We start from the raw sequence: 18862 nt of genomic DNA, 5'->3' as shown, positions 1-18862 counted from the left end.
GTTAGCCTAGCGAGTCTATCGCAGCGAGACAGTTCTGGATAGATTAGGCAAAGTCCTCTGTCATCATTGCTGCATGTGTATATAACATGGCGTGTTGGTACATTTGTTTCATCAGAGATTTTGTTGAAGATTTCTTGAACTGTATGAAAATTCAAGTCAGCAAATTTTCACTCTGTCCCATAGCCTACATAAACTGATATTTTGAGGATATTTTAGGATATTGAGGATATTACTGATATTTACCAGTTAAATATAGGGGAAAGGCTTCAGCAACATAGAAATAAACATATTGTTGTCACAACCATGAAGATAATATTACAATAATATGCAAATAAGAAATTGTCTTTAATAGCTGTGATGGAGGTGTGCAAGTGAACAGCAACAATTGTACATGCAACGCTTTTGTTTTTGACCCCATTTATCATGAGCTGAACTCAAAGATCTAAGACTTTCTCTATGTACAAAAAAGGCCTATTTCTCTCAGGCCATTTATTGTGGCCAGCCTAAGGCACACCTGTGCAATACCCATGCTGTCTGATCAGCATCTTGATATGCCACCCCTGTGAGGTGGATGGATTATTTCAGCAAAGGAGAAGTGCTCACTTCAGATTTTGACAGATTTGTGAACAATATTTGAGAGTAATAGGCCTTTTGTGTACATAGAGAAAGTCTTAGATCTTTGAGTTCAGTTCATGATGAATGGGGCAAAAACAAAAGTGTTGCGTTTGTAATTTTGTTCAGTACAGCTACAGATGAAGGACAAAATGTAAGTACAAATTGATATCTATGTTACAGTGGCTGACTAAAAACAAATTAATACACGATTCCAGCCCTATCTGAGCCATTACCATCACAATGTTTTGGGACAAGGTTTTCTTTATCGAAACTGAGGGTCTAATAGACGGTGTGGTATTTACAAAAATTATAAAACCATCAGAGGAAAAACTTGTGATTTTGAGTTATCCTGTATGAATTATACTGACTTTACTGGTTAAACAAAAACGGTTTCTCTTTGTGTTGTGTCATCAGCCCTTTTTAAATTGTCATAGTACTTAATTTCTCCGTCTTCATGCTACTCTAGATCAGTTTTCCAAGTTAATCTCTAGACCCTATGACAAAACCATCTCCACTGAAATACTTGACAGTTCATTCACGCTTGCCTTGCTTCCAAATCAGCTTGCAAATGTTGCTTCACGTGGGGAGCTTTTATAGTGAAAACCCTGAGCCGGAAGTCGTTTTTGCTAAGTGCTGCTAGCTTGATTGTGGACACAAAAAACTGCGAAATCAGGGAGAGGGACAGCGCCCAGAATAACTGTAAACCTCTGCTAACTGCGTGGAGCATCGCGTTGGAAATGAGACTCCGGTCATATTCTCCGGGTTCTCGGACTTTTAAACAGAGGTAGGGAGCCGCTGCTTTTTATCTCCAAGGTCACAACAAGAAGCCCGTTAGATTTTTCTCGACATGGGCATGAGTCCATCCGACGTGAAGTTGCTTTCCTGTGATGTTGTCGAATTAACGTTATATCCACCAGCTGGCCGTGATTGACTCAATCCCCCCTCATTTCTCTGTCGTATTTGGTGTTAGTTATGAGTTGGTGGGCCCCACACTTTCAGGGCGGAGGGCGTTGGGGGTCCTGGTGTGGACGGGAGTGGACTTTTTTTGTGGCCTGTGATGAGGTCCGGGGGCTGGGGTGGGATCCGTGCGGAATAACAAAATCTGGCACGACACCGTTTCTTAAATCTGCTGTTTGCCCTCCATCCTTTTGCTGTTAGTCGAAGTAAAGAGCAAGGCAGTGATGTGTGTTTATCCGACTCAGTGGCCTGCTGCCGCCGGGTTAGGCTAATCCAGTAATCTGGAATAGCGGTGGCTGCATTTTATTGTAACAGCATTACACCTCCTCCTCCTTCTCCTCAAACACATACTTGGACCCACAAAGTATCAATGAACTCTGGTCTAATGGGACTTGGTTGTTTATATCTGCACTAAAGCTCTCTGATCTCATGTGCTGAAATTGTTAATCGATTAGTGGATTACCGACAGGAAATGCATCATGATTCATCTCTAAACTTAACAGGCATGACTGTTTCTGTTCCCTATTCTGTATTATAAACACATTGCACACGGGGATTTTTTTGGCTGTCGGTCAGATCCAATTTGACATCACGTTTTGTCTATGGTACATTGTGCTGACCAGCTGTTTTGACATTAAATAGTTTTAGTGCTGAAATATTCAGACAATTAATCAATTAGGATTAGCAGCAGAAAATGAATTGCCAACTAATCTGATGATTGACTAATGGTTTAGGTCATGTATCAGTGAAAAATGCAGATGATTCACTAATTCCAGCTTCTTGAATGTGAGGATCTGCTGCTTTTATCTGATTTATACCATTGTAGGTTGAATGTCTGTCTCTTTTCTGTCCATTGCTGGACATTGTTTTACTTTTTTGTGTGACAATTTAGAGACTAAACGGCTTGTAATAAAAGTAATCGTTAGCTGCAGCCCTATTCACTATACATAGTAAATGATTGATTCATTTGTGAAAGTGCGATTGCAGTAGGCCTGAACAAGGCTACATGTGCTTGTGCATGCAGTGAGTGCGCAAAAGGCTTTTTCAACCAAACTCCAGTCTTGTGAGGTGACTGCAAACAGTGTCCTCTTTGTTCACTCTGCTCTGAAGAGAGGATTAATCCAGTTAATGATCTCTAATGTAAGGAAAGGGATAAAAGCACATCTGACGGAGAGGAAACTGAGCGCTCATTATTATCAATATTGCTGAAGTCTGCTGAGCGTTTGTGTGGGCTTCAGGTAAAGCTATTTATGGGTGGGTGGGAGTGTGTAATAAGAGGTGTGTGTGTGTGTTTGTGTATGGTGACGTTGCAATTTCGTAGCTGTGCCGTCCTCATGGTTTCTTGGCTCTGTTTGGCAGAGGTTGGCTGCTGGTGGGGTGTTTTGATCCGTAAAGGCTCTCTGGTATGGCAGCGTTTCTTTGCCATGTCCTAACCCTGACTAACTTCAGCTAATCCTTCCCCCCCCCCCCTTCCTGTAGCTAAGATTAGCGATTTAACTGGACCCCAGGCCTTGTGCACCCCGAGCTCCCACGTCCTCACTGTGTGGCAGGAGGACACAGAAAGACAGCAGGGTGCATACAGCTTATTCTCACGTCACCACTGTTGTTCCTAATGAGGCTTTGATCATATAAAACTATAATCTGTGTTTTCCAATTTCGGCAAATCCAACAGGTGGAACATTTGATCCCTCCTGTTATAATACCACATGTTTCCTCTCCTGGTTTTGAGTTGAGTGTCAGACAATGGTGAGCAGATGTCACCCCTGTCCTGTGCTGGTTCATTCGCAGATCCCATGTGTTAATATGGGTTTCACTCCTGCTTGACAGATTTAGTGTGGTTTAAGTCTGTAATCTTTTTTGTGACTAGATTAGCAAAGGCACGACCCTCTCTCCCTATAGTTTCCCCTGACTGCAGCATCCCGCTAATCTGCATGTTTAATGGCTTAGCTCGGAGTAGAAAAAGGGTCGTATTTTTTTCTTTTAGTGGAGGCATGGTTTTATATTCTTCAGCCAACCTTCTGTGTAGAATTTCCTGTGTAGAGTCAGCCATGAGACTTCCTGTTCTCTGGTGTTGGATGTGGATGGGGGGTGGAGAAGTAGGGAAGGAAGGGGAAGAGAAGCAAAAGCAGACTGTACTCCCTACTGTTGTCAGTGGTTGCCACTGTGGTTGCTGCATGCATGTCGTTCACCATCTCTGACTTTCAACAAAACAATTTGGCCAGACTGAGGAAGTGAGAGAGTGGTTTCTGTCCTTTTTTTTTCGCCCCCAATATTTCCTCCAGGGACTTCTGTAACCAGCAAATTCCTTGATAATTGAGGGGGAACAAACATACTGTCAGGTACATTGAGGTATGAGGCAAAGAGGGACATTTTGTTTCTAATGTCTCCTTTTTTGTATAATTACAGGACATGTCCTTCGGTTTGTTAAAGCCACAGCACTACACTCAACCCTCCAAGCATGCTACTGTAGTGACGGTCTCTCTCTACCAACCAGGTGAGCAGAACTCTTTTTGTCACGCTCTCCGTCCTGCCAGTTTCCTCGATGCCCATGTTTAAAAATGGAACTGAAATAATCACAAAGGCTTTATCATAACTGATCCCATGTTTTATCTTTCTCTTTGCCGCTCCCGCCCTCAGCACTGTTTGATCCAAGAGAAACGTGCCTTGTAAGGAAGCAGGATGTTCACAGGCTCCACCAAACTGCCACCCACTAAAACCCCCCAGCCCGAGCGGCTGGATGAAGTGTACGCTGCCTTACGCAGAGGCTTACAGTGAGTAAACACATCTCAGGCACTTGCATTGATTCCAGAGGATGGCTGCCAGGTGGAATATCACTGAATATCATGAATATGCAGAATACAACTGCTTTTGAGTCTTAATATGAATAAGTAACTGTGATGTTTTTTTTTTGTTGTTGTTGCCAGGTCGTACCTGCAGGTCCACCAGCTGGAGCTGGACAGTCTGGGTCAGCAGATCAGAGAAAACAAGAGGAACGGTCGTTTGGTGAGAGCCCGTGTAGTCAAACCAGTCCTGCTAGTATCGACTTCATTCAGTACCAGTCTGGATGCTGTCGTCTCCAGTCCTTAGCCAGGATGTTAATTTGACACTTAGTGATGCTAAAATGTTTTTATTCTTGCTGTTTTCTTTACAGGGGTCGTTGTATGAGCAGGACAAGGTGAGTTCCATTCACACCTGTCGTTTACAAATGTGAGTGCGGGACATTAAACCTGCATACAGATGGAAAAGAGACTCTGAGACTTTGTCAAGTTTAGTCATTTATCTCTTTGTCTTTTTTTATTGTAGCAAGTGAAAGCCATAGAGAGGTTCATGCGTCGATTGGAGTTCCATCTCAGCAAGGTGTGTATGTATACGAGGAATTGATTTAAATAAATAATTAGTTTTATTATTTAAAGCTGCACTATTCAAAATGTTGTACAAAAACAAACGATTATGTGGAGTTATCACCAGACTCTGTGAAGCTTTTGAGAATTTTTCAGCTCATTGTTTTGGTTTTAGTGCCCCACTACTTCATGGTTTTGGTTCAGTTTCATCAACTTGCGTTTGTAGGTTAAAAACAAAAAACTTTAAAAACACACTGCACACTTCCTGCTCAGCACCCAACGGCCAACAGACACAGTTAGGCATTATCTGGTCAACATAGTGGAGCCTTTAGAAGCTAAAGAGCCAGATATTTCCCTCAGGAGCTGGTGGAGATTATTGGACTTGTGTCTGTTTGGTGTGTAAATAGGCAATTCTTTCCAACATATTTACCATTACAACCTCAGAAAGTGATTTTGTGTCAGTGCTGTGTTTACGTGTTCCTCTTCTTCATAGTGGTAGAAAAACAAATCAATGAATGCCTGATGTTATACATGAAATGACAAACGCACTAAACCAAAGTAAATTCATGATAATATGTTATTCTCTCTTCAGGATGAGAATTTAACATGTAACATCCATTGGTTGAAACCTGTGTGATATTTTCTTCTCCAGGTTGAGGAGCTGTACGATGCTTACTGTATACAGCGGCGAGTGCGCGACGGAGCAAGTAAGATGGTGGCTGCTTTTAACTCCGCCACTGGCAGCAAGGAGGCCAGAGAGAGTCTGAGCGAAGCCAACAAGGGCTACAGGGAATGTACAGAGGCAAGTGACCTGAGGTCATGTTTGTTACATGTTTCAGCACGTACACTGGGTGTGCTTCTCTGTGCTGTACATTATTTTAGCTAAAAAAATAAAATAGATATCCAATTGTTACCATAAATCAGTATTAAATTATTCAAATCCTTTCTGCTATCTGTCTGCAGCACATGTGCTCACTTGAGAGCGAATTAGAAAGCCAGATGGGAGAATTTCACGTCAAGATGAAGGGTGAGTCACTTTCTACACTCATCCAACTTCCTATTTGCTCCACTCTGTATTTGTCCAGTTCTCATTTTTCTTGTCCATTTCGGATGTTTCAGGCCTCGCTGGCTTTGCGCGACTGTGTGCTGGTGACCAGTATGAGGTAAGAAACATGAATACAGGCATGTAGGCGCAGATACTGACAGTGTCTCTGCGTCCGCTGCATTACATGAGTTGTTTTTGGCTCCATCAGGTCTTAATGCGTTATGGGCGGCAACGTTGGAGGCTACGAGGCCGCGTGGAAGTCAGCAACAAGCAGATATGGGACAGTGAAGAGTACATCTTCCTGCCTCTCGTCACAGATCTGCTGTCAATCAAGGTAATGAAATCCGCTTTTAGAGGACAAGTCTGGTGTAATTCCAGCTCCAAGCTCACTGGTTCCCACATAAGGTGTAAATCTAGTTTAAAGGTACGATGTCCTGGCCACGTGCTCAAAACAAATAGGAGGCAGCATTTCACCTCCTTCTCCCCCTCAGCCAGGCTACGTCCTCGCATGCTGTTAATCATGTTAGTTAATTTTTTTTGAATACATCTATTTTAAGCTGCAAAATAATATGAAGAAACATGGCTCCCAGTGTGGCTTATGAATGTGGTTTTGGATGACACAGAGTTGTTCCCTCCGCGCTCCATCAGGCTACACATGTAACACTTGATCGTAAAATTCATTGTTGGTATTTGTTCATAATATCTCCAGCCTTATTCTTTAACTTAATACATGCATTTTCATAAAAAAAAACTCTTGTCTCTGCCTGTCCTCATCACTCTGAGGTTTGTTTGTTTTGGTTATCAAGGTGACGGAGCTGAAGAGCCTGGCCAATCACGTGGTGGTGGGCAGTGTGTCCTGTGAAATGCTCGACCTGTTCTGCCCACTTCCCCAGACGCTCGCCGTGGATATCAACGACCTCGGGACGGTGAAGCTAAACTTGGAGGTCACCTGGAGGTACTTACAAATTTAACACATTCATTCTGGTGTCTTTTGCTCCGTTTCTCACACTTTGTCCTGTATTTTATTTTTTTTCAGTCCGTTTGATAAGGATGACCAGACATCATCCTCTAGCACGGTTTCCAAACGGCTTCTGTCCAATCAGAGCCCTCCTGACACGCCCTCTATGCGGGAACAGGTGTTTTATGTGAGTCACATTTTAAAGAGATATCGGCAACAACTCCATCACACATGCTCTGTTACACCACTAGTTTTATAATTTTGTATTAAAGGTTTGTAAACTCTCGTTTTGACCACACACATACACTGCATATTTGCCATTTATCTTACTGATGGCTATTATTACTGTCATTTCACTGGCTTGTTCTATTTCAGCTGCTCCCCAACTGCTTTGTGTGTAGCGGTAGCAGTGATGTGTGTGAGGATATTCACAGAGGGCTGTGTGTTAGGACATGTGGCTGTGGGAGTGCCCTGCCTACTGCGAGCAGAGTGAATGATAGCAGTAGTGGGACGTGTGAGAGCAGCAGCAGCATGTATGAACGGAGCTGTGGTCCTTGTAGCTGTTTAATAGTGGTTGAGTAGAGCTCCAATATGTCCCTCCTCTTCCTCACCTCGCTGAAGAACATGCCTCGTGGCTGGCCCAGACAGAGCCGCTCGCTGTTGGAGGCGTTCCACGACGTCGTGACGGACAGGACGGCATCCTCACGTTGTGAATTCAGCCGCACAACACCCCGATTCACCTCTGTACAGTCGGTGTGTTGGGACGTAGTTGTAGTTTAGTTCATAGAGACCAAATCAACAAAAAAATCCTGAAATTATAATTTATTAACCAATAGAAACACCTGGCAGTGAGTCTGCAATTGTTTTGTAAATTGATTGAAATGATTGAAGTTAATTTCCAGTCAAATCCAGGATCCTGATTAAAAAAGCCTGATCATGTTTCATTTGAATCTAAACTGAAAGACAATTTTAACTGTTTATTTGACACTTTTTTTCCTGGCAGATAGTACTGTATATGTGGTACTTTGTAAATTATGTAACACTTACTAATTGATTGTTGCCATTGCCAATGAATCGAGTAATTTTTCAATTGTTAATGAATTAGTCATACTGTATATGAAAATCATAAAAGTGCATTTAGTGTGTAAATTATTACAAATAGTGACTAATCTCAAGCTGCCACAGCCCAGAATGATATATTAACATTATGTATTGTCATCTGTGCAGAAGCTAAAAATGAATATATTTGTGTATGTATATTATGATTCAGCAAATAGCAAAATCTGTATGTGTGACGCACTAAGCAGTAAATGGTAATGTGTTTAGTTGATAATTATATAAAACATTCTAAATATTACAGTAATTAGTGAAATTAGAATTAAGCTGCTGTCTATATACCTACTAGATTGATTTATCCAATGGTTCTCAAACTGTTTTTTGGGAGCAGAAATATAATTTACCTACCATTTACAGTGTTCAGAAAATTAGCAACAAAATGAGCTTACATGAACATTATAACATCAAAATAACATCATCATGGTGCAACTGAAGGTGTTTTTAGACATAGAAGACACCGTAAACTTCAGAGCATGATAGATGGTCTTGACTGATGTGTTAGCTTGATGAGCCTCATCTGTTTTTCTTTTTTACTTGCTGTTTAATTAAATTAAATCTAACTGACAATTTAAAGCCTTGCTAGCATGAAAGGACAGACGGGTCGCACGTGAAACCGATTCATTTAACTTTTGTTGCGTTCCATATTATTAGCCTTGGTTTTATTCGATGCCCGTATGACCCACAGTTCGAGGACCACTGGATTAATGAGTGTTTTTTCTGGATGTAATTTGACAACCAACACGTACACCTGTAATCACGCTGCTGTGTGTAAACGCAACAGTGATAATTTAGTCTAGTTCTCTCTGTGTCTTGTTTCCAGTCTCTGCTGAAGCGCCAGGGAGAAATGGAGAACGGGACCGTCTGGTCCAACTCCTCTGAGTCCTCTGACGACTCCTCCAGTCCGGCCTTGGCTCACCACGCTCAGAGACTGACCGCCTCCAACATGCTGCAAACCACTCTCACCACTCCGCTGTCGTTCACGCCGCACAAGTCCAGCGCGTCGACACCATCGCTCTCCTCCAACCAAGAGGAGGATGAGACAGAAGCCGGGGAGGTTTTCTCTCAGACAGATGCGGTGCCAAACGGCCACCTGCAGACTTCCTGCTCTCACAGCCACACCGGCGAGAGTAGTCCTGACTGTACTGTGACTGACAGAGCGTCTGTCCAATCAGCTGACCTCTCTGAAACCTCAGCAGACCTGAGCTGCTCATTCCCCGATGCGTCCTCTGTAGCTCCTGTGTCGCTGATGGACAGGTCGGATTTGTCTGAAAGCGGCGTCCCACAGGTGTGCGTACCTGCGGAGGAGGTAAAAGATGACTCATCTGAGACTTCGTCAGTACCGGCTGGGCAGACTGAAGCAGAGACGCAGGACAGCACCACTGAAGCAAGAGAGGGACTCCAGGTACAAGCATCAGAGAAACACAGTCAGCCCCTTCAGTCCGTCCAGGAGCCAAAGCAACCAGAGGATGCCCCGACAGTGAGCTTCTGCATTCTCTCCTGTGTTTTTGTAAAGTCTAGTGGGTTGATAGTGACATTTAAACAGCTGCGTTTGTTTTCTCCGTAGGTTCCTTTTCCTACTTCTACTAGTTTCAGTCTGGAAGTCGAGACGGCGCTTGAAAGTTTCGACTTTCTCAACTGCTCTGACCTCGACGAAGATGAGGAGGAAAAGGAAGACGAGGGAGAAAAGAAGCAGGAAGACGGGCAGCATGAGGAGAACCAAAGCAAACTGGAGGAAGAGAAAGTGGAGGAAGACAAAAAGGATGAAGAGAAGTTTTACTCTGGAGGGAGGTCAGTGGTCATCGGGTCATTGTGTTTTTGTCATTCCCATTTTGTACGTACGGTGTGAACGATATGATGTGGATGCATCAATAGATCATATTAAGGATGGTTTCTTTAACCCCTTAAGCCTCACTGACCAACTTGTAAAGGGATTGAACTTTTTGTGTCTGCAGCGATGAAGAGGAGGCAGATGGTTTAGACATCCTTATGGAAGCCCCAGAAGGATTTAGGAACTCAGATGAAGATTGTTTCTCTGAATCACAGGTAATAAAAGTATCCATTGAATTCTTTTCAAAGCAGTCATGTGAGCATTTGTTTTCATGTTAAAGATGGTCGCAAAAAAACCTGCACACTGTCTTACTTACAAAATCTTTTTATAAGCTGGCAATGTTTCGGTACTAGACCTTCATCAGGCAAAAAACAAATAAGTTAAAAGAAAAAGGTTTTGTTTTTTCACAGGAGTCGAGCATGGAGGACGTGCAGGATTTGGCTCAGATGGAAATGCCTGAAGACGATAAGGCGAAGCGCAGCGAGGAAAAGGGAGATGAACAACACGGTAAGAGGCGTTTGTCAGTAAACAGAGGCTGCATTTGTTCATGTGAAAGCAAGCGTGACAAGTTTATTAATTAGCCGTTTTTGTTTTAGGAGAGGACACATCACGCGGTCAGGAGGAGCGTCCCTCTACTCCCGGCCATTTGGCCACTACGGTCTTCTGACGACACAGTGGAACCATAGCTAAACCATTTCTCCCACTCTGATCAACATCTCCCTCTTAACGCTGCGGACTGGAGGCCTTGAGGATGTTCCACTTACTGCTCAGACAAACAAGCTCCTCCATTATTGCGGAGTTTGTGCACATATTTGCCTTGTTCTGACCAAGAACGATAAACCTCGATGTTTCGGCACCTCAGCCTCCCCCACCCTGCCCCGCAGTCCCCATTCTTTCAACACACACTCCATCACGTTGCCTGGGTTTAAGTGGGATACCACTTAGTTTACACATTCATAAAGTGTTCCTGTCATGTGAAAATTCAATGTCCACAATGTAAACATTTCAGGAACGGCTAAAAGCGGCCTTGTTTTTGGCTTTATTACAGTGCATTTATCAAGTGATCTAATCATATTGAAAGGGTTTTATAAGTTCAAGTTGGTGGATTTCTTCAATCTACAGAGAAACATACAATTGCAGCATTACATTGCAAGGTTTTAAAAACCAACAGTAAGGATATTAAAAACTTGTGATTGTCAGTGTTAAATCAGTGTACGGCCCAGAGCTCTTTCTGTTAGTGGGAAAAGACCTCATGAGCATGTGATCTTTGTCTGAAGATGCTTATCACCGTGCTGTGGACATGAAGTCATTTCCAAACCAGTAATGTACTCTGAAAACCAACAGGATCTTTTCATTTTAAGCCTCAGAGACAGTTAATGAGAATAATCAGAAATACACATGGAGTGCAGAAGTTACATTGAAGCTTCAAAGCAACACCAGGAGCGTGAGTAATATTAAGAACGAATATAAACACTTGAAGGACAGGAGTCAAAGTCACTTTCGTCCAGTTTTTATAAACGTGAAAACAACCTGCAGTGTGAAACAATATTTAAACCTGCATGTGTAGCTGCCTCACACTGCCAGCATGTGTCTGTATAAAAAGCTCAATTGATCAGTTTTAAGTGTGTAAGCTAGGCTTCCTGTGCAAGGAAGCCATCGGGTCTGTAGCTGTGTGGAAAAGCTCCCTCACGGGGGTGATATAGTCCTTCAGCATCTTGCTTTACGTTCTACAAAAGCCTCGACATTCAGAAAGTGCCTCAAGTGACAAGAGATGTAAGGTTTAAATGCCACGACAGGAGAGATCAGGCAAAAGATAAGTGTTTATTTTCTGAATTATTAAGAGTGTGCACAATAAGATATTTACTGTTTCATATAAAGAATTGTATATGTCTTGAAATGTTCAAATGTTTATGTTCAGAAATGTTTAAACTTTATAAAGGTTTCTTTAAAATGAACATGTCTGTTGTGTTGGATGAACACGTATAAGCCGTAATCAGGACTGTGACAGACTCTGGTTTAGTAAATATTACGAGCGAGAAGTTTTCTTATGAGCCTCAGTGAGTTTCTGGTGCTCTTCAGCTTTCAGACTGAAGAACTGAATGTCAAAGGACACTGAGGCACTGTTTTGAATACAAAATACAGCCATTTTATTCAGGAAAATTAACATTTCCTCATCTTAAGGAAATGTACAGTAGTAAGTTCAGGTCAAAGAGGAGAAAGACCAAGTATTTGCAGTGTTAATCCCCAAACAGGTAAATTCATTAAAAACACACAAACAGTTGGAAAAAGCAACCACTAAAAATTCCTAAAATTAGATTAAATGTAGAAGAACACTGACACATTTAACCAAAGTGTTAAAATCACCCAAATCTGTGCATCAAAACTTGTGAACTTGTATCACTCTCCCATTCAAGTTGCCTTTGAAATGCTAAAAACCCCCAACAGTGACATGAATGCTTCAAATGATGATCCAATCAAAACCCATTAACCTGATGTGTTTCACACACGCTGAACTCGACAACAATCTGCTTTCAGTGCAATAAAACATCACAGATAAAACAAGCGGTGTGATACAAACAAGCTAAAAAACAGTCCAGCTTTCAATTGTCTTCTTTTGCTTCCATTTCTCTGAAAATAAACCACAGAAGACATTTGAATATTATCACACAGACAAAGTGCAAACGTTTCAAATTCGTGTCACTTTCAACTGAATTATTTGTGTACTGAGTACAGCTTGTTTACAACCCTAATATCTGAAGTTAATGTAAATGTGGAATTTAAGGCCAAAATGTCTCTTAATTTAAAAAATAAGTGTTATTTCACATAAAAAATGCTAAGAAATATGAAGGTGAAACAAAATACAATATGTAGCCCAAAATAATAATACAAAAATACACAGCCCAAAAGCTTTAGGCATCAACACTGTGGAGCTGAATCTCTTACTCATGGTGAAAGAACAAGGTAAATAAAAAAATAGAAATATTCTGCAGAGTAGGTTTTCTGGAAACTGAAACCCTGTGTGTGTCTGAACCCTGTGATATAAAACCAGAAGATGCAGTTGGAGTGTCCTCACTTAAAAACTGAGCGGTTTCTCCGGAGACCCCCCCAGCTGCAGTAAAGTGGCGCTCAGTCCGGCCTTCAGCGCTGAGTAGTCCGGCTGCTCAGCGTACTGCAGAGCCGCCACTGCAGTCAGGTAGGTTTGAAATGCATCTACGCAGTGACCCACACAGACAGGAATAAATCAGCCACAAAGACATAATCACACACTTGTTTTACGTTATATAACAAACTTTTGAACTCACTGGAAACTCTCTTCTTTCCAAAGCAGTGACTCAACAGCGCAGGAACGTCCTCCATGTACCTACAATGAGAACTTCTTTGAGTAATTAGCATTTTATTTGTGTTGTACTACTACCTTGTATACCATGGAGGTTTGTGTTGCAGCAGGCATGTGATACAATTCAGTATTTCTATGGTGTTTCGAATGTGTGTGGTCTTCCCATTAATGATAAACTCTCTCTCACCTCTGTTTGTGTGTGGCGACCTGGTCCGGGTTAGTGAGGGCGGTCCACGGCAGCGTCCCCGTGTGCCAACGCAGCATGCAGTAACCCAGAGACTGCAGGTCACTGCGTCGAGATGGAGCTGAGTGGACACACACACATACGACAACATATGTTTTCCCATATTTACCCTAACAAAACACCACCACAAAACAAACCTCAGATGTACATATAACCCAGTTTTGTATGGTTTTCATGATGAAACAAGTCAAATGTTGAAAGAACCTTTTATACAATCAGCTTCTCAGGAAAAAAAAAATCTACTCAGTGGAGCCTCTGCGTGTGCCTGACGGCTGTGCAAAACAGATGGACTGTGGGAGGAAGTAAATCTGGCAGCAGCTTATAGAGTGAAATGGCATGTGATTTGCTGCCGTTAGTGGAACAAGGAATCAGCGGAAGTGACTCGCCTGCTCCCTTATGTGTGTCCAGACTGATGAACTCTATGGTGCCCTCATGTGGCGTTCTGCTGGCTTCACGGTACTCCACATGTTGTCCACCTGGGCAGTACCTGAAGGCATGGCAGTATCCTACCAAGTATATCTAGCACACACGCAAAGAGTGGTCAGTGTAAAACACACTTAAATCATCTATCACTGAGAGACTGCAGTTTGTTACTTTCTCACCTGTGATTTCTGTCCTGGTTTGATGTAAATGTTTTCTGCATTAATATCGGCGTGAACATACTCGTTTGAATGGATATACTGCAGCGCGTCTATCTGCAAGGAGAAAGAAATCAGTTTCCTGTGCATTTTATGGTGACTTAGGTAAAATACTACTTCTACTATGACTTGAAGATTAAATGTTGTCTGGAAAAACAACAAGTTTACACTCACTATTCTACAAGCGAGCTGAAGAACAGCTTTCTCAGACAGAAGCTCGTCTTCTTCCTCCATGACAGACCGGAGAGACTGACCCATGCTGGGGAAAATCAGAAACCTATAAGACAAAAGGACGACATACAGCAAAGCCCCAAGTTAATGTTGTTTCATATAATGTGTAAATATTCAAACCTAAAAAAATTTATTTTCTCCACACCTGTAAGAATCCGCATGAGGACCAAAGCCAACACAGGAAGGGATCCCCAGAAAATCCATCTTGTTTTGTTTGATCCACTTGTCCACTAGAGAGAGACAAAATGTTTCGACAGGAGGATGAACACACGTGGATAGTCAGAATTGCATCTAAAGAGTTCAAGGTGACACGATGATGCTCCTGTTGAGTAAGTTTTTCTCCATTTCTGTTTTTACTGGATTGTGAAATGAAAGAGATTCTTCTCACTGCCCAGCTCTATTTCATACTGTAGTTTTTTCTATTTTCTATTTGTCAGCTGTTAAAGTTTAGACTTTTGATTGACTTGTTACAGCCAATATAAACACTGAACAACTGCTAGATAAAGACTGCAGCTACCTTTGTTTTAACAAAGTTAACCATCAGAAATAGTTAGTCAGGGTTTACCTGCAGCTCCATGAGTGACCCTTTAATCTTTCCAATTTGTGAGGTGCTAACCATAAAAAGAAAACATACTAAACCCTCACCAGACGCAGGTTTGGCAGCTCTCTGCAGAAAGTTCTGCTCATTGAAGATTCTTCCATCTTTAGCTCCCTAACAGGAACAAATACAAGATAAACTTTATTGATCCCACTCAGAGTGGAGTGGAGAAGTATTGGTTACAGGAAACATTCAATTTGTTGATGAATACAAAAGGGATAGTCGTAATAATAACAACAATTAATTTTTGGATGGAGTACACAGAAAACCATGAAATTTACTGTGAGTGACTTACCAGTTTGAGGATGTGATTTGATTCCTTGGAACTGGATTGTGAAACTGTGGAAAAATGAAAGGGACAAACTGATATTATTCAATTGTGTACTGGCTCTAATCTACCATTCATTTAAATTTTTGTTAGGGCCAACAGTATAAAGTTTAAAAGATTTGCTTTAACTGGTCCTAAGACATTTAAACTCAGGTTAGACAACATCATTTTTCTATTTTGGAAAAAGAAGCGATGTTGTCAACGACAGAGTCAACATTAGTTCACTTATTATTATCTATCTATACTATGGCAGTGGAAAACAGCAACATGCACAGAACAAGTGTTTTGTGCACAGTACAAAATATTTTAATAAAAATACCAGAACAAAAACAGTCAGTCTGCCTCCAATTTGTTTTACAATGCGTGCATTTTCAAGGCATTATGGTAACATCGTTTTCACAGTAGATTTCAAAATAAAAGTAAGCATCTGGAGAAAATAATGTAGTATTCAATCGGTGTGGCAGAAACGAAATAATTAATTAAATAAATGATTAAGACTACACAAGTCTCTAAAAAATGTTATTTCCAGTGAATTCAGACTGATGTTTCAAGAAACCCTCCTGTTTCCATTGACTCATTTCACTTCAGAGTGATGGCAGACCACTTCAGAGTGATGGCAGACCACTTCAGAGTGTCTCTCAGTCAATATCAGATGGTGTAGGTTTTCAAAATTACAGCCCTTAATGTCTTATATTTTCATATTGAAAACCTACATCAGAAAGCTCTGATATTGACAGAGGGACACTATGAGGTGGCCGGCTATTACTGTGAAGTGAAATGAGTCAGTGGAAACAGGATCTGAATTAATCGCAAAACAAAGCGGAGGCAGGCTTTACCGTGGTTTTTCATTGGGTCGAGTGTCTGCGTCATCATTTTTAAAGTCCTCCGTTTTCGTCTGTCTGCACTAATACACTACCCCGGGGGTTGTAAAATGAAAACAGGGTGAGCAGCGGTTTCAAACTTCTCTGTTTTAGGTCTTCGGATACGCCGTTTTAGTCTGGACCAGAGGGGCAAACGTAGCAAAAGGTCTCCGTTTTCAAACAAAAACATAGCAGTGCTGATGTAGCCAGAGTGCCATGTGCACAGTCTCACCTTCGTAGATGAGCTCTGTCACACTCTGACTGAGCAGTTTCACCAGCTTCCACTTCTTGCCCGTTGTGTCCGTCACCTCCTCACCTTCCTGCAGCGGCTCCACAGCGCACCAAAGCTTTGTCTTCTTGCCTTTGCTCTTACCTGAAAGAAAACATAAGGAGAGAGGAGGGTGACTTGAATCAAATCAGGAACATCACAGTTACAGAGTGTGTATCTTAGGTGAACCAACCACCAGGACACCTTCACATGTCTTTACACTAAATCCCCTTGAATAATAAATAAAGTTTTTGCTCACCTTTAAAAGGAGACTTGGAGATTGGTGAGGAAACAGGGGAGGAGACAGTCACAAGAGAGCTGTCTGCCGTTGATTCCTCTGCTTTCCTACTTGTTTTATCAGTCTGCCTCTTTTCCTCTTCGACCTGCTTTGCAGCAGGGCTGGAGAGTTTTGCCTTTCCCCTGACTGCATGTGGATCCAGCCACAATCAAAAGGGAAGAGAGGAAAGATTACGCCAGAAAATGAGAGAGAGACACACTGCATGTTTCATAAGGAATGTATAAAACAGATGTTTAGTGTTTCAGCTCACCAGGTCGAGGGGATTTTACAAGAGGAGAAGAGGAAGACCCTAAAGCTGACTCTACCTCTGCGTCGAGTTTAAAAGTGATTGTGTGCTGCTTTGGTGGCGTTCCAACCAATCCAACACCATTATCTGTTGATACAAATCATTTGTTTCAAAGACAGGCATCAGCTGTCAAATTATTTTTTACGCTGATAGTCACTGATGTCTCTGTACTCACTTCCCTCACATGTCATCAGAAAATGTAACAAATAAATTAGAGTAGCTGCTTCAGGACCATTTTAATTACCCTCAATCCGGTCATCTCCGGCAGGGTAAGTGGAGGGCACCACGGGTGGAGTAGCATCTTTAATGTTGAATTTAACTTCCCTGTCCAGACGAAGGGAGTTACGGGTCTTTCGCAGTGCAGGACGAGTTGTGATTGGAGTTGTGTTAATACATGTATGAGCTGTAGAAACAAAATAATTTCAATTTCCAAAAGTTTATAACCACACAAATTCTCAAATCTATGGATAACACTCCTAACAAAAGATATTTACCCTCACTTTCCGTGGGCTTACAAATTGTGCTTGAAGCAACGCTTATTTTAACTGATGACGCTGCTGCTTCATCCCTTCTGGGTGGAGAGAGACTTGAAGACGCAGCCGAGCTCCCAGGTCCAGATTCATCAACAAGACAGGGAAGCTTCTCCCCACACGATGGACAAAATCTGAAACCAGGCTGCAACTTTGTCCCGCACTGGGGGCAGAAATGGAAAGGCATTCTGCAAAAGTAAAGACACACATTATAATATCATCTCTCTGGGGGTTATCGTGTGTTTCCACAATCTTTACCAGACAAATACACACACATAGTTGTTGTTGCAGAGTGCATGATGCTTTGCTATACAATAGTTGCATAAATCAATTCAAAAAGTATCATCCACAGTACATATTTAACCCAGACTGGTCAACAGGGATGCTCACACTCACTGTGTGAATGTAATTGTCACAGCCAAGGAAATTATCACTTATCAGTATTAAATACTTAGTGAACTTGAGATGCATTAGCCAAAGTCTTCGCCTTTGTATCGACAGCGACATATTCAAGGTCAAATTTTCTTCTTCCCATAATGTCCAGCTTAACTAACATGGCTATCGTTACATTAAACGAGATGAGACGTTTTATTAAGTAACGTTAGCTCCGTTAAAAACTGTGTAAAAAGAAAACAATCTGGCTAAAACCAAATGTCATTCTGCTCTCGTGTCAGATAAGTTAAGCAATATTCTAAACGAAATTGATTGTTGTGAATATTTTCTGCTTTGTAGCAGAAGGGAACTACAAACGGAATTTCATTTTACAACCCTCATGTTATATGATGATTAATTAAATCTACCTTGTACCTTGAATCAGCTGGTTCAGGTAACGTTAGCCAGCTAAAACAGTCTGAACTCGACATTTAAATAGAAAAACATTTGAGCTAAAGCTCGTGTGTGTTTTTTTTACATTAAGTTATTTCAACATGTTAGTTTCTGTTGAGAAAAAATGCAGTGCCCAAATAGCCTCACGTTAGCTAGCTAACTAACGTGAATATTGAAGCGAAACACTTTAAAAACTGGTGAGTTTCAGACTGAAGTGTCGTCTTGTTGCTGGTTTTGAGACTTAGCTTTCAGTCAAACTGGCGCCTGGGTAAAACATATCATCACAGGGAATTAGAAAGTTGTCAAAACAAATGTGTCTGAAATACCTCTACAAACACTCCCGCACCGCTCAGCCTGTGTGGTCTTCTTCACCGGTTTACGCTCCTGTAGTTGGAGCTGTGCGGGGAGGTGCTGCCCCCTGCAGGAGTTTAGCTGCAGCCAAGATGTTTTCTCACATTCAGGTAAAACTTCAATCAGCTAGAATACTGGACTTTTTCCACAACTGAGGATGATGAGGATGTAGTCTGACTTCCGAATGGATTAAAAGGATATGTAAACA

At 41.7% G+C, this 18862-nt stretch overlaps 2 protein-coding genes across 4 annotated transcripts; one reads left to right on the top strand and one right to left on the bottom strand.

Moving 5' to 3' along the window:
* The first annotated feature begins 1243 nt into the window (after positions 1–1243).
* On the top strand, positions 1244–11815 carry LOC119889951 (rho family-interacting cell polarization regulator 1-like). Of its 2 annotated transcripts, none has more exons than XM_038700888.1 (17): positions 1244–1399; positions 3979–4066; positions 4210–4343; positions 4497–4575; positions 4724–4747; positions 4876–4929; positions 5566–5715; positions 5877–5940; positions 6033–6076; positions 6167–6292; positions 6765–6913; positions 6995–7103; positions 8853–9434; positions 9597–9820; positions 9985–10075; positions 10271–10367; positions 10457–11815. In XM_038700888.1, the coding sequence occupies exons 3-17, from the start codon at positions 4252–4254 to the stop codon at positions 10525–10527; spliced, it is 1956 nt and encodes a 651-aa protein (XP_038556816.1). In that variant the 5' UTR covers positions 1244–1399; positions 3979–4066; positions 4210–4251; the 3' UTR covers positions 10528–11815. The 2 variants fall into 2 exon arrangements, with proteins under 2 accessions (XP_038556816.1, XP_038556815.1); XM_038700887.1 differs by having other exon boundaries at positions 8853–9509.
* Positions 11816–11983: 168 nt separating this feature from the next.
* On the bottom strand, positions 11984–18690 carry vrk3 (VRK serine/threonine kinase 3). 2 transcript variants are annotated; one of them, XM_038700890.1, is made up of 16 exons: positions 18630–18690; positions 17443–17666; positions 17193–17351; positions 16913–17035; positions 16624–16788; positions 16329–16469; positions 15204–15247; positions 14956–15022; positions 14456–14540; positions 14254–14356; positions 14044–14136; positions 13828–13960; positions 13385–13502; positions 13163–13221; positions 12934–13070; positions 11984–12488 (listed from the first exon to the last, which is right to left on the bottom strand). In XM_038700890.1, the coding sequence occupies exons 2-15, from the start codon at positions 17663–17665 to the stop codon at positions 12934–12936; spliced, it is 1650 nt and encodes a 549-aa protein (XP_038556818.1). In that variant the 5' UTR covers position 17666; positions 18630–18690; the 3' UTR covers positions 11984–12488. The 2 variants fall into 2 exon arrangements, with proteins under 2 accessions (XP_038556818.1, XP_038556817.1); XM_038700889.1 differs by lacking the exon at positions 18630–18690 and adding an exon at positions 18286–18356.
* Between the last annotated feature and the right edge of the window lie 172 nt (positions 18691–18862).

The sequence above is a fragment of the Micropterus salmoides genome, unplaced genomic scaffold, assembly GCF_014851395.1.
Source record: "Micropterus salmoides isolate LMB-PRFRI ecotype aquatic unplaced genomic scaffold, ASM1485139v1 Ms_hic_scaffold_6, whole genome shotgun sequence".
Taxonomy (NCBI): domain Eukaryota; kingdom Metazoa; phylum Chordata; class Actinopteri; order Centrarchiformes; family Centrarchidae; genus Micropterus; species Micropterus salmoides.
This window is presented reverse-complemented; position numbering and strand designations above follow the sequence as displayed.